Source organism: Urocampus carinirostris, chromosome 9 (assembly GCF_059441175.1).
Source record: "Urocampus carinirostris isolate Australia breed hairy pipefish chromosome 9, RoL_Ucar_1.0, whole genome shotgun sequence".
NCBI lineage: Eukaryota > Metazoa > Chordata > Actinopteri > Syngnathiformes > Syngnathidae > Urocampus > Urocampus carinirostris.
In genome coordinates, this window is record NC_142357.1 from 16,886,826 (window position 1) to 16,902,471 (window position 15,646).

General features: G+C 40.1%; 1 protein-coding gene across 2 annotated transcripts; it reads left to right on the forward strand.

Moving 5' to 3' along the window:
• The first annotated feature begins 3,013 nt into the window (after positions 1-3,013).
• ubl3b (ubiquitin-like 3b) lies at positions 3,014-14,639 on the forward strand. Of its 2 annotated transcripts, none has more exons than XM_088344665.1 (6): positions 3,014-3,196; positions 3,497-3,609; positions 9,769-9,877; positions 11,249-11,335; positions 11,412-11,586; positions 13,065-13,173. In XM_088344665.1, exons 2-6 carry the CDS (start codon positions 3,583-3,585, stop codon positions 13,156-13,158), a joined length of 492 nt encoding a protein of 163 aa, XP_088200791.1. In that variant the 5' UTR covers positions 3,014-3,196; positions 3,497-3,582; the 3' UTR covers positions 13,159-13,173. The 2 variants fall into 2 exon arrangements, with proteins under 2 accessions (XP_088200791.1, XP_088200792.1); XM_088344666.1 differs by lacking the exon at positions 13,065-13,173 and adding an exon at positions 13,372-14,639 and having other exon boundaries at positions 3,020-3,196; positions 11,412-11,489.
• The last annotated feature ends 1,007 nt before the right edge of the window (positions 14,640-15,646 follow it).

Below are 15,646 nucleotides of genomic sequence, written 5' to 3' on the forward strand. Positions count from 1 at the left end.
ACTTTTTATTTGGCCAATTTACCACCAATTGAAATATTCTGCTTCTACAAAATAGTAACCCACACAAATATTTAAGGACGACAGCTGTATGAAAGAGGGCAATGATTGATCAATGTTGGTTATTGTTTACCTGGCTGGTAACATTGTGTTCTTCTTTTTCAGTTTTATTGATGTAATTATCAATAATTAAACAGATAAAACGTAAGCAAGCAAATAGCATGAGCAACTCACAGCAATATGAGTGACATTTATCATCAAAACGTTCTATTCAACTTCTTTTATATTCCGACTAACCTTTTGTGTGATGATTAACGTATTTTGCAGTTATACTTTCACACTCTATGCATAATACAGAATATTGGGTGTATTTTGTTACTCTTACTTAATTCATGGTTGGATTAGAAAAACAAATATGGCTTTCACGATTTGCTAGCTGGATGACTTAAATATTGAGAGCTTGGGTATCATTTTTTCACATGTTAAACATCCAAAATAAGAAACAGAGAATGCACACATCTTTTTTATATACTTATGTGCTCTCATTTCCAGGAAAATTGTGGAGAAATGCAATGGTTGCCCAAATAAGCATTGAGGAAACTCCCTCAAAATTAATTGTGACGTGTGCAGTCTTTTTGACATTTTGTGATTAAAGGCTACACTATTAAATGTGATTCGACTCGAGTTGACCTACAAACTCGGATCCATGTGTGTTTCTTAAAAAAACCCAAAAAACAAAAACATCCGGGATTGCCGGGAAACCTTTTTGACTCAAGGGCCATAAAAGCAAAAAAATATCTATTTGTATTGGGGGAAAACAGTCACACCATTTATTTAAAGACAAACTTCAACAAAACCGCTAAAACCGCTCTCCAGACAAAAGCTTTTCTTCAGCTCATTTTATTTCACTGTGTTACTTTTGATGATTTGATTAATCTATGAAATAATAATAATGCCGGAGCCTGTGTCCCATATACTGTGGTAGGTGGGTCGTAGGGGCACCACTTCCTGTGGTGTGTTCTGGGCAAGTGCAGCCTGGTGGTGCCCATCTCTCTCCAGGGTAACAAATTTTGTACCACTTAAAATTTGTCTCCTTCCCGCTGTTACTTAAAAGTGTTATGGCACATCTTGACCATCATTTTTGTCCTAAATGATTGATTAAAAAAAAGATGCAGGCAAAGTTATTTTGTTAAAATAACATATCTGCAAACAAGGATCCCGACTTTGCCTTTGGCGCAGACGCCGCAGGAGAGAAAGAAGGGAGGGAGTGGTTGCGTTCTGTGCATAGCTCCGCCCATCCCTACACGATCAGATCGGTCTGAGTACCCTTTGTTTTTGTTCTACACAGATTGTCTTGCTGTCAGTAAATAGGTGCTGCTTTGTGTTGTAAGGTTTACGATCACTTACAATGCCTTGCAAAAAGTTTGCATTGTAAATGTTGCTTTATGTTTCAGGCCGTTGTCCTGTTGAAAGGTGAACCTGCGCCCCATTCTCAGTTCTCTTGGAGACTCCAACAGATTTTCTGCCAGAATCATCCTGTATTTGGCTCCATCCATCTTCCCATCAACTGTAACAATCTTCCCATTCCATGCTGAAAAAAAGCAACCCCAGAGCACGATGCTGCCACCTCCATGTTTGACAGTGGGTGTGGTATTTTCGGGAAGATTTGCAGTGTTAACAAAAGAAATGCTTTGCTTAAAGCTCAATTTTGGTAACATTTTACCAGAGCACCTTTCTCCATATGCTATTTGTGTCTCCTATGTGGCTTCTTGCAAACCAGAAACGGGTCTTTTTATTGTATTATTTCAGAGAGAGCTTACTTCTTAGCACTTTTTCATGAAGGGCTGATGTATGCAGAGTACGACTAATGGTTGACAGATTGTCCTGGCTATGCTGTGCTAGGCAGTGTAATAAGGGGAATTGCAAACATTAGTAAGCAGAGCAATTGGCTGAGGTTGACGGGGTTGCTAATGTGATTATTTCATAACTGTCAACCTCCACGGCTAAATACCCTTACAAACTGTCGTATTTTCCCTTACAAAATACAAAAAATCTTACACCATATTTTTTTAAAATGTTTTTATTTATGTAGTATTAACATGTTACATTGTACATGTGTTTCGTTATATCATATATATTGTTAATTAACAATTTGTTGTGAAATACTCAGTTGCTCGACATTAATGAGGTTTATTATAAAAAAAGTTCAAAAATTAAGTAGCTTGGACGTTCACTGTAGAAGGGAAAAAATACATGAAAATATAATTAAGTAGAATTTTCTTATTCAAATTATTAATTCATTTTCTGCATTAATTTATTGTTGGTAATATACTGATTAAAGGGATAACCACAAAATAATATAATGCATCAAAGCCTGTGAGCCGTTTGAGAGGCAGCTCTCTTTAATGAGTTGAGCCAAAAAATAGACGGACTTCCTTTCACTACACAACTACCACAGAATGATGCATGATGGGAAATCCCCAGGCGGCAGACGCATACGCACAGTGGCATCAAACCGCTTGCTTCGTTTGCAACGAAAACAACCGATACCGAGATAGAGGCTACCGCGGCAAACTCGTTTGACTTGATTGATTTGCCGTTTCGTGATAGTCGGTGTATACCAGATGGTACCCATAATTAAACAACTTTGCGTTTTTCCATACGGATTTTCTTGTACGTCGTACAAGTCTTAAAATGCATAATTAACGTACTTTTGTACGGCAAAAACGTACAGGTTGACAGGTATGAGTAAGCTATCTAATAAAATAACGGTATCTCAGTATCTCACAACAAAATGTTAATGAACAATATATGATTTAACGAAACACATGTACAATATCACATGTTAAACGACATAAATAAACAAGTTTGAAAAAAAAATATGGTGTAAGATTTTTTTTTGTATTTTGTAAGGTAAAATACGACAGTTTGTAAGGGCATGGAGCCGTGGTGGTTGACAGGTATACTTACTAATTTAGTGAGCCGCGTTGGTGCGTGAACTTCATTTCCCAGCTTGCTAAGAGGCTGTTTTGTGTGTTTACAATCAGCTGACATCCGGCGTCCTCCCGTCCATTAGCTGACGAGCTCAGGACTCGGCTTGCTCCATCTGCACTCGATTTTGACGGCCGTTAGGAACGCGTTACTCGATGTTTTTTCTACCCTGTTGAGTGCAAATTTTGACCGTCGTCGCCAAATGCAGGTGAGATTAAAGTCAAGCAAACGAATGGTGGGTATTTTCCACTTAGCCACTTAGCTTCCTCCTAGCCAGCGGCGGTAGCTTTGCGGTAGCTTTGCGGTAGCTAATGCTAACATTAGCCCCCTCCTTTTTTTCTTTCCTCACTTGGATAGGCTCGAATTTGTCAAGAGCTTCGAGGCACCCACATGTATCACTGGCATGCATAGGAAGAGCAATGCATCAAAATGACGACGATGCGTCCGAGGGCGTGCAGTCGTGGGGCTTGTGAAAGCTCAACTCACCCCGATGTGTTGTTTGTGACAGTGCTCTGGCCCCGTCTGCTGCAGCTGAAGCACGCCCGTCCTGCACATCTTTGCTCCGGCTGCATCGCCTCGCCTCCTCGCTGAGCCATGAGCACCCATCGGGACCTCGAGATGGTCAGTCAATGCTGTGGATCATTTGTTTTGCATCACTTGATAAATATTTGCATATGTGTTTCATCCCCTGATGTCAATGTTGAAGCAAAATTCTCAAATTCCATCACGACTTAATGAACCCATAACCGTCAACCTCGGCCAATTGCTTCCCTTATCATGATTGCACTCTCCCTTACTAAGCGAAAAACCTTTCACCTTAAATCAGTGGTTGCTGAGAAACCTTGCAACTTAAATCAGTGGTTGGTAACCTTCGGGCCGCGGACCAGTACCGGGCCATGGGTCGTTTGGTTCTGGGCTGCACAGATAAAAAGTAAATTGCCACATGATCACCTTATACTGTATTTATTTCTGCATACAGGGGTTTTTATTTAGCCCCCAAAACCCTCAAGGTTTCTGTGCTGTTATACTGAGCTTCTACAGTAAGATATCACGATCATCAAGTAATGAATGATCAATCAACAAATATCACTGACCTCAATTGCTCTATAATGGATGCATCGATGAGTGCGCTGAATCCCAACAATTAGTCCATTAGGATTGTAAATGACAACGTAAAAGGCATCAGATTTGATCTCATTATCACACCTTTTACTCACGGTGCCACATTGTGGGAAAGAGTATTGACAAAATGATGTTATACAAAGTGGTACCGTGATTAAAGATTCTTTGATGGTGAGATCAAATGTAATGCCTTTTCCTATGTCATCTTAATAAGTGGTTCTCAACTGATCCGATTTCAGGACCCATTGTGTAATTACAAGCCACGACCCAAATCAAGAAAAAAATCAGCTCCTAAAATTTATAGAATTAATGGATTGTTAAGTTTAAATCATGGATAGTAGAATATATCGGCATAAAAAAGACAGAATCTTTGCTTATTATACAAAGCAGCGCAGGATTTTGCAGACGTTATCTTCATTGGCATTGTATGATGACGTTTTTGTCTGATACCACTGATAGACGATCTGGATTGGAGCCAAAATGGGCAAGAAGAGATCGGTCTTTTTTTTTACCTGTACAAGAATTGTTGTACGGTGTACTCGATTTAAAATACTCAAAAAACGTATAAAAGTATAAGATGACAGGTACGTTAACCTTTCTGTCATTTGACCAGGACAAGCATATGGGCATATATCTGTGACGGTCACCTTTTAAAACACTTCTCACAATTAAAAATGCTTAATTTAATTACAGATTAGTGCATGAGTGGGCCATTTTTTTTTGCATAGGTTTCTAAAAAAAATCTGAGGGGGCAGGCTAGGAGGAAAAATTATGAATAATTTGATTTTAATTATCTGCCAATACAGTGTCTGGATATGATACATGTCATGAAAATGGGTTTGAAACGGTGGGAATGAAAGCAAAATTATATACCATGTCCCTTTTTTAAGCAATAAATTTGATTTTTTAAAATGTGTTAAACTCGTAGGGGCAAGGAAGTGTTGGCCTTTTTTTGCTCAACATTTGATTTTTGTAGCAAAACACATACGCTTAAAATCTTTATGTAAATTTACAAAAATCAGCTTAGCTAAGATGCTGTATAAATCTTTGGGACATTTGGGCATTGGCAAAACAGGAACATATTTTTGTAGTACTTTGTTAAACTAATATTTCAGCATTTTGGTTCAGCGGGCCCAATTCAATAGGCATCATAGGCGGCTGTACTTTGCCTACTCCTGGATTAGAGTGATTTGCAATAACTGAATCACAAAGTGATGAAGGAACACAAATCAGGATACACATTTTAGCCTGGAATAATTGACATTCAGATGCAATTTCAGCCAGAAAGTCACCTGCAAAAATTTACGTCCGCTTCAGTGTCAGCAGGTCTGGTGGCATTACACATCATCAGCCAATCATGAAGTGGTGCTTGTCTGAAATGCAATGACTACTCCAGTGATTACTTTGGTCTGTTGTTGCTTAGTAGAGGTGTCCCAATACAGCTTTTTCATTTCCAATACTATACCAACATTGCAGCCTCGTAATAGCGGCTTATGATGTTTTCCAATATCTGCAGAAAATATACATGCCTTTGTGGGTTTTTTTTGTTTTTTTTTAATTTAATTGGGAACAACACTGGTTGAATTTGGACAGCTATTCTTCCTCCAGTTTATTTAGGTAAGCATTTTCAACCTTACTTGTAATTTTGCTTATCTAAAACTTGTTGTTCTTGGCCAAACTGGAATACCATTGTTTTGATTCTGTTCCTATGTTATGTGTCTAGATCAGGGGTCGGGAACCTTTTTGACTCAAAGAGCCATAAAAGCAAAAAATATTAATTTTATTTTGGGAAAGAGCCACACCATATATTATGAGACAAATTTACTAAATTGCTAAACCCGCGCCCCAGACAAAAGCTTAGTCTTCAGCACATTTATTTTTGATGATTTGATAAAAATTATGAAAAGAGAATAATGCCAGAGCCCCTGTCCCAAATTCAACAAACAGACCACTTTAAACTTGTCTCTTTCATGCAATTACTCAAGATCGGTTAAACTCCTTTTGACCCTTTTTTTCATACATATTGGTTTCAAAACTAGATGCAAGCATTAATTTGTAAAAACGTCACAACATTCTGAGAATAGGGAGCCTTGTGTGCTTACCTTTGGCGAGAGATGGGAGGGAATGCTTGCACTTTTTGCATAGCTCCACCCATCCCTCCCACTCACCCAATCAAATGACTAAGTTCTCTTCCGGTGTTTTGGCGTATTTACAGTTCTGTGGATTCATCATAAAGTATCTGAACACTGAACACAGATTATATAGTGAACTTTTAAATAAAGGATTCTTTAGCGTTGTACAGCCAAAACAAGTTTTTTTTTCCCCCCTTTTTTTGTGTGACACCTTGACTGTAAATTGTAGTGAAAAACGTGCCCTATATATACTGCAAAGTGTTTCCTTTGCATTTAGCTTTGGTTTGGCTTTACGTGTGCCTGAATAGGATAGACAATCTCGGTTTTGAACAAAATGGAGAAATTTTGCATGCAATCAAATTGGTCTCTGAGCCATAGGTACTCATAGAAAGAGCCATATATGGCTCGCGAGCCATAGGTTCCCGACCCCTGGTCTAGATGCTTTATTAAACTACGAGAGCAGTGTTCGGTATGACTGTAATGGTGTTAATGATAAGTTAATAATAAGCAAAAAATAATGGAACATATTTTTTCCTACTGTGTGGCTTGCAACCAAATGGCTCATGGCCTGGCAGCTTGGAAAACCCTGTTCTAAGGAATTGCATGCAAAATTCTAAAGTCTGGGTTTGACTTCATTGCTTTAGGAAATGTCTTGGCCATTTACTTGTATTCAATCAACATTTTTTCTCAATTTAAATGACACAGATGACATGCAGAAGATCATGAGGGATAATATTTCGCAGCAGAAATTTTCATTCAGATTGGAAAGAAAATCATTGTCTGTTTTTGAAAACAATCCAAATGCATTGGCTGAAAAAAAAAAACATTCAATACCCACACTGTAAATACTTAATTAGAAATGATCTGCATAGTGTGCTAAACTCCGAAGACGTGTCCAGAAGTGTTAAGTGACTCGTGCGCTGGCCTGAAGACAGGCCAGGTAGGTGAAAACAAGGACAAGTCCAAGGCCAATCCGCGGATGTCTGAGCTCTGCGGGTGGCAACATCTCAAGGGGGAGAGCGAAACCAAAATGTATTGGACTATGACATGAAAATTACACATAAAACAGCTAGATTCATTTTCTGTCGCAATTAAGTTTGTTTTGGAGTCGTTTCTTGTGTAATTTTCGAGGCACACTTTACTATTAATCCATCCATCCTCAGGAATGGTCTTGATTTCTTCTCCAGTTGAATTTTGAAGCAGGTCCTGTAGTGTGTGTTGATTGTGTGTGTGTGTGAGCTGTGTGTGCTGGTGAGCGGGTAGGACGCGATTCCTGGGTAACGGATTAACCGATGTCCGTAAACATTTAGCCGAGACGGTGACGGCCGCTCGTGTCAACGCCATCTGTCTAATCTCCGTTAAAACATTGCCCTACTTTCCTTTGAAGGTTGGGTGGCCCAATGATTGTACCCCGGCCGACGCTAAATCCTGACCGTTGGTTGGGCCCCCGTTTGCCAATTGCCAGCACACACGCTCACCCGTAAATAAAGCTTTTTGTGTTCAGTGTCAAACATGCTAGTGTGCTTGCTCATGATAGACTTCTCATATTAAGATGAAAATAATGTGTGTTGTTGATGTTGTTCAACTAAATTATTGGAATGGTATTCGAACCGATATGTTAAAAAAGCTAATTGTTCTGTAAAATGAATAATAACCTCTTTTGTTAAAAAACAAAATTACATTCATTAAAACCCAAAGGAAATACATGTTTTTGGCCGATTTTTTTTTTTTCTCTTGTGAAGATGAAATAATCCTCAATGATGTAGGGTGCCTTGTCCAGTCTATAGACTTGACATTATAGAAGTGTTCCCTGGATTAGATGTGTTGCTGGTGTTTTTGGGAAAATGTTGGGCTATCATGAGCCATTTAAGCCTTTGAGAGATGCGTTAGCCCCTCATTATCATGATTTGAAAGAAGAAAAAAAAGTCTTGTCTGACAGCCTTTGAAGGATTTGTAGTTCAGGCCTTGGGATTGGAGAGCGTCAAGGTTGATGTCGATGTAAGATGTTGCCACGGGATACGGGGCAGATTGAAGGTTGTTTTCCTTTGAACAGGGGATGAAAAGGGGAAGCTCGTTATTATGGCATGGGTATGTAACCCCACTCTAAGGTTATTCGGTTCAGGGGGGAAGGGCCGACCAGGGGGGAGCGACTTATTTGTAAACAGATCAGAGAGAGGGATTGCTCCGCCTCCTCATTGCACCTTCTTAAGTCGCTTTGTTCTCCCCTCTGACTTAACACCAGCAAACTGCTGGGAATTTCACACTGTTTTTCAGTTTGACCAAGAACATCCAACCCTTTTCTTAAATTGGGTCAGCATTGGCCTTCTGCAGTTGACTTTCTGCCGTAACTGTTTATATTGTCTGAGGTTGTAGTTTGTAATATTTAAGATCTGTATAAGTTGATGACACATTCCTGTTAACTATATTGGATCGGGACGACTTTTTAAAAATTGTTTTAAATAATTTTCTAAAGCTTTTTGCTGTCGACAAATTAAAAGGCAGTCTCAAAAATGGTACTTCAGAAATTAGATTTTTTTTTCTCTTAAAGTCCTTAATAAATGCTTAAATTTGGGCCATGAAGACGGTATATTAACTCTTAATTATGCAAATATGTTGCAAAATATTTCACGCACCAGAGGACCTAAGGATTTAGTCTTAAAGTTGACACATATGGCTTGTTAGCTGTCTGCCCGTTACATCATTGAAAAAACACAAGACTTTCAAAATAGCAAATCCTATTAACACAACATGAGAGGCGAGCTCCAAAGCAGACAGCAATTGTAGTGAAAAGCGATAGCATATTGCTCATTTATGTTTGGAGAAATTGGAACTTTGCTTACACTGTCTTGGTGGGCTATGTGACAGTTTTGTTGGAGTTGCAAGCTCTACCACCCAAAGGATGCGTGGTTTTTTTTTACTTGCTGCCAACGCGGCGTGTGTTCCTTGTTAGCCTACGCCCCCTTTTTTGATAGGCAATCGTAGTTTTTGGTTGTCTGTTTTGCCGCGTGTTGCGGTTCATGTAATTTTGTCCGGCCAGCTCCTTCATCGGGGCTGCCCAGGGGCTTTCCTGTTTTTGTTTGCTACCGGTGTTGTTTATCTTGGCGTTTCTACTGCAAACAAATCTTTTGAAGTGGGTTTCCTGATCTATTTTTAGTCCTTTGTTTCAGCATGTTGCTTGGTGTTAGATATATCACACTCCCTCCTAAACCTTCCGTGTCCCCTTTTAACCCCTCCCATACACACGTGCATTCCCCGCCCAGCTATGCACTGGCCATGCAAATTTAATAACATGGTCTAGAGCTGTCTGGGACACCTGCGGTGATCGCATTAGACCGACGGCTGGACCGATGCTTTAAGCTCCGCCCATTCTCTCTTGAGCGTTGCCACAGAAGGGTGGGCATGGACTGCTGGTCCAAATCTAATTTAAATAAGAGGCCAGTCCCTCTCATAGCCCCTGTGAGGTCAGAGAAGGTGGATGGCTTCTGGCAATGACGCTGATAATGAAGATTATTTTGTGATGTCTCAGGTGCACCTCCGTCTCATTCTGGTCAGTGGGAAAACGCAGGACTTCACCTTCTCGCCAAACGATTCGGCCACAGACATCGCCAAGCACGTGTTTGAAAACTGGCCCACGGGTAAGCAGCAGAAAACATGTGACATGCAGGTGAACTTAATTTGACCTGATCTGTACTTGCAAATGTATAACAGTTAAGTGTTTTTCTACTTTTTTGCACAACTTGCTTGAATAGGAAACAAACGCCAAATTTCGGTTGACAGGGTATAGCAGTGGAAGTATTGTTAGTATTGGGGGGTGGTCTACTATTGATGCCAGTACAGTAATCTCTCGTTTATCTCTGGGGCGACATTCCATAAATCATGCGTGTATATACGAAATAAATAAGGTATAAGAAAAATCGGAGGCTTTTTTTTTTCTGTGCGGCCCGTCACCAAACGACCCACGGCCCGGTACCGGTCCGCGGCCTGGTGGTTGCTGACCACTGCCATAAAGAACCTACGATAGGCAGAATCTATGAATTAGAAATGTTTATTATTTTATAAACGTTTTAGCTTTTGTTTTTTTATAACTACTGAACCATCAAATAATAATTCGCGGGGAGACTGTTTCCCCGATCAGAATCCAGAACCAATTGCTTGATGCATATCTGTGAAAAAACGAAACAGTGAAACGTAAACCACGTTATACTGCAGGATTGCTGAATACTCGAAAGGGCCATTTATCGTGCAAATAAATTGTCCATAGTTTTTAATATTTTAAGCATTTTATGGATGATTTCCTCCACCCAACCTTGTTCAACCATTCTTTTATTATGCATCTACAAAGTTTGCTTAGCATATGAATTAGGTGTAGCATTTTTATTTTCTGCCCTAAAATAACTTTTTTTGAAAATAAAATACTGGTAGTGCATATTTTTATTGCTCTTAAAGAAACTCTTAAAAAAGGGGTGCGTAGTATGAAGCGTCCTTAAATATTTTCCTCCATTAAATGTGTTAACAATGCCCATCTAAGTTCTAAGAGCCTTTATATATATATTTTTTCCCACAGCGCTTATCTGCTTTTACCTTTCCTTTACCCCCGGTGTTCCAGCACATTACGCTGGAGGAAAGGAAGGAGGACGACGTGGAAGAAGAATTATACCCACACATGCTGGCAGTTTTCTTATATTCTAGGATGAAAATTCTGAACGTAAAGGATTCTTTGAAATACAGTCCAAATGCCAGCCCAAACCCCCCCAAAAGATGAAAAATGATGAGTTTATCCGAGCAGGTCTAAGAATTTCTCGTGCTTGCTCGCGCAACAAAAGGAGCTAGCCTGAGGCTGCAAAGAACATTTCAGTTAAATCTTGAACTTTTGACATTACTTAAAATACTTTCAGTGAGGTTTTAGTTTGAGCCTGGGTTCTTTTCATGGTGTTGAGTGTATTTTGATAGATATCAAACCAAATGGAAGCGTGTACGATTATTTAAATCTTCATGTGTCTCTGCAGGATGGGAGGAGGAGCAGGTGAGCAGCCCCAGCATACTGCGCCTCATCTTCCAGGGCCGCTTCCTCCACGGCAATGTGACCCTAGGAGGTGAGATGAATTTTCGATTCATTGATTTGTAATACAGTGAAGCTTTCTCCTCACTCTGGTTCATCGTTTGTTCCAGCACTGAAGTTGCCCCCGGGCCGAACCACCGTCATGCACCTGGTTGCCAGGGAGACTCTTCCGGAGCCCAACTCTCACGGTGAGCACACCTGTGTGCCACATTTTATTCCCTGGTTCCGCATCATCGCAGCTTTGAACTGTTTTCCATGTCCTCACTTGCACTTTCCATGGTCCTTGTATCCTCAGTTCAACCTGATCTCAACCCATTAGAGACGCCATCACTAGGCATGTGTTGAAAACACAATAGTTTAAATTAGAAATTGCGGCCTTGTTCGATATTCATAGTTGGCCGTAATGGATTTGTTTCTGAATAGTTTGCAGAGCGGAAAAGATCCCTGATTACCTCACACCAAAAGATGTTGGTTCGGCGTAATCTTCAGAAACATGACATTATCAAACTTTTGCTCACTTTGCTCGGAAGAAGGTCATTTTGGCTTGAAATATCGCTAAAGCACACAACGCATTGTCGCCGTTGGCCTTCATAATTAAAGTCAATGGCCTAGTGCCAAAGTTTCTGCCCCGAGAGAGGGAACTTGTGAGTTTTGGCGCATGGCCAGTTGAGTATAATTAGTGTAAGAACATGACCCATTTTTAGGAAATGGAACAGCTCATGTACTCCAGATCCCTCTGCCATCATTTAAAGGGACACTGTGTATTATTGCCCAATGAATGCCACTCTATTGTGTCTGCATCCTAAAAAGAGAACAAAAAGGGGTACAAACTACAGAGACTCAAAGTGACCAAAAAAAGCACAATTTTTCTTATTCTTTTTTCCCAGCCTTTTGTTGTTTTTGGGTATTCACGTACCTGTATCAGCAAAATGGTAGATATATTATTACCACTTTGCTTTTTTTTTTGCCAAAATGGTAGATATATTACTACCATTTTGTGAGCTCCCTCCCTTAGGTTAGGCTCGTTTTCTGTAAAATAAATCCAATTTTTATAGACCTTCAAGTATTTAAAAAAAAATGCGGACGGAGTAATATTACGCGTGTGGTCCTGGTTTTCTTTAATTGTAGAATGAAAAGGGTGAAAGTAAAAAAAAAAAAAAAAAAAACTTGTTCAAATACAGTCCAAATGGCAATCCACACCCCCTAAATGATGAAAAAGGAAGAGCTTATCCGAGCGGATATAAGAATTTTGCATACTTACAGGCGAAACGAAGCTTGACTGAGGCTGCAGTAATGATTTCAGACATAAGATGGGGTCAGCAAGTAGTTTTTGAAGTTACATACATCACCTTGAGGTAACGTCATTACTTTCATGTTTTAACTTATTTTTCTTTGTAGTGGGTGCTTGATAATGGGGTTCATTTAAGAATTGACCCCCAAATAAACTACACTACACAAAAATGCCTGAAGAGGGAAGCAAAGCACCTAAAAAACAGTTGTAGCCTACCCTGTTAGTTATAATTGCAAAGGATACAGAGATCCTATTAAACACAACACATTTATTCACAAACAATGGAAAAACAATGATTTTCATTTTTAGCATTGAATGTGTTGCCTTAATTTTCATACTGCTTTAAAAATTATTTTCTTTTTCAAAGAGAGAGATTTAGCAGCTATTAGGCATTAACATTGGATCAAACTACTATGCTGGGCCTACTAAAGCTGAGAAAATACTTAAAATGTTGTCCCTAACATGAAACCAGATGTCATCTTTTTCCACTTTTACTACCCTCTAGCGGCAGGAAGGAGCATTTGGTTTGTACACTTATAAGAAATGTAATTTTTCTTAACTTTTAGCAAAAATAAACAAAAGACTTGCTTTTTTGACATACCCAGAAATTTACGGCAGGCTGGATAAAATCCTCCTACAGATGGTGGCGGCGTCCGGCCCGTGGGGCCTATGTTTAAAATGCCTGGTCTAACTCTACTTTGACTTTTTTTCACCTTGTGAGTGAAGAGAGAAAAAATAAAAGAGCGTGTCACATTTTGTGTTTTCTGCTTTCTTTTTAGGTCAAAGAAACAGAGAAAAAACCACAGAGAGCAATTGCTGTCTCCTCTTGTAAGGAAGACAACCCTTCGCAATCTGTACACTCTTCTAGAAAAACATAGAGATCTATATCTGCACACAAACACATAACGTGTCCTCTTGCCCATCGTCCCGTGAACGGTGGACTAAATCACTGGAAGTCGATGTTTTTGTTTTGTTGCTGGCTGTTTTTTTGTGCCAACGTCTCATGCAAAAACATCATCCCCAACATTTTGGCAGCATCCTCATGTGTGCCCTCTTTGAGCTGCTTAACACATACATTGTGATGTTCAGCGGGTAGATGTTGATGCGCAGTGCTGACTCGACGCTGCGTAACTCCTTAATGCACTTAACCAGTTGAATGGCAAGTGTTTGGTTTTACATCCTCCCCCTCCATGGATTCCCTTCTCGCTCCTTCAGAAGAGCAAACGGAACTTGTGCCATCTTCCTCTACTCCCTCATCTCGCCTTTTTGCCGAAGCACCGGTGGCGTCAGTGCCAATAAATCTTTGGTTTGGACCAATGGAAAAAACGGTGGACATACACCCCAAAATAACAAAGAAAAAAGGGTTGGCTGCAAAAGGGAACACGCTGTGTGGCGTCAGAATCACAACAGGCCAGTCCAGATGAAGAATTTTGGGGGGGATTAAATTCATAATGGATTACGTTTATTTGAATGCTGTCACTGTTTATTTTTTCATTTGCCTTTAATTGTGGAATCCAGTAATATCATTAATATTTAAATATGAATATATGGATTTTTATCTTGTGAATAGTTATCGATTGTGTGCGTGTGTGATTGATGCTGTCCTTTTTTTTTGTTTGTTTTTGGGGGTGGTCCCTGAGGGAACGGCGACAAGATTTGCTAGCAGGTGCGATTGGTGAACTTTTCTTGTTTTTCGAGCGTGCTTCGCAATGTGATTTTGTCTTCTCAGTGTTACCTCTATGAACTCGAGTCCGTGTCAAATCATGAAGCAACTAACATTTCCCGCCGTTTGTATGATCAGTCTGGGAATAGGACAAGAGCTCCTCACTTTTTACTCTGGAGTAAAGCTTGAACAGCCGCCTCATGTCTCTCTTCACCTTATCTGTTTTATACACGATGTACTTTAATAGGCCGTCTTTGAAATGTTGACTTTTGGTGTTAAAATGACGTCCGGATTTAATGACATATTGTATACAAGTGTGAATAATAATAATAGTAGTAATAATATTGATGAATTATCTCTGAAATAAATCTCTCACGTGCAACACTTTTTTTGATTTGATCTACTCGTTATCGCCAACCTCAGATTTTAAGGTGTTTGAAGGTGGCGAGCCTGACGTCTTTACCAATAATGTTCATTTCTGCAGATTAACTTGGCTAACAACCACTGAGTTTGGATGTCCAGCTCAAGGTCCTTGTACAAAGACAATGTTTGAGATCTGCAGCCAAAATAAAAAAAGCTTCCTATATTATGTAGCCCACATATGTCCAAATCCAGGCCAGATCTGGCCCATAAGGATTTTTTTCAGTACGGGATGATATTGATTCAAGGAAAGCCCCCAGCCACCAAAGGTTTCAAATAGCTGCACAGACCAGCGTTGCAACATCCTGCTCTGAAACCTACACGAGGGCAAGTAGAAATAAACAAAATAAATATTCTATTAATCTACCCAGGTCATATTCCTCGAGAGGGGTGACCGACGGCAAGACAAACGCATACAAAAACAAAGAAAATAAAAGGGAACAACTAGCAAAAAACACAAAACTTTTTGGACCATGGCCAACCCAAATGCCCAAACACCCAAACAAGTTGAGCACCTCGGCACCCAAGTTGGTCATGCTTTCGTCCCTCCAGATGAAACGGTACACAAGAACGCGGCCATGTCACTCGGGTCAGGGTGACACAACACGCTTTTCTGTTCAACAGCAGGGCCCGACAGCTTTCACTGGTTTACCCCTGCCGCATCATACGGGTGCCCTGCCCATCCCTTAGAACGTGTCTAAACATAAAAAAAAACATCCTGTGGTGAGGGGCCCTCTCCCCCTGGGAAGTGTGAAAATTCTCCCTCCGTTCGCCGCTTCGTGTCGTAAGAGGCGACTAAAGGGAAGGGAGCGAGGGGACTGGGGATCCTCTCCTCTCTATCTACTCCCTAAAAGACAGCAAGGCAAAAATAAAAACCTTGAGGATGGACAACACATGTGGTAATCCTTCTTCCAGAGTGACCATGCTGCAATGGATGTTGCAAGGGCACCAACAGACAATACACAGACATC

What these genes read in the sequence shown, in the direction of transcription:
- ubl3b (XM_088344665.1), top strand. Translation starts at nt 3,583, where the DNA reads ATGAGCACCCATCGGGACCTCGAGATG. An exon ending in GTTTGAAAACTGGCCCACGG is followed by an intron (nt 9,878 to 11,248) that starts GTAAGCAGCAGA and finishes GTGTCTCTGCAG; the next exon opens with GATGGGAGGAGGAGCAGGTG. An exon ending in TTGCACTTTCCATGGTCCTT is followed by an intron (nt 11,587 to 13,064) that starts GTATCCTCAGTT and finishes ACATGAAACCAG; the next exon opens with ATGTCATCTTTTTCCACTTT.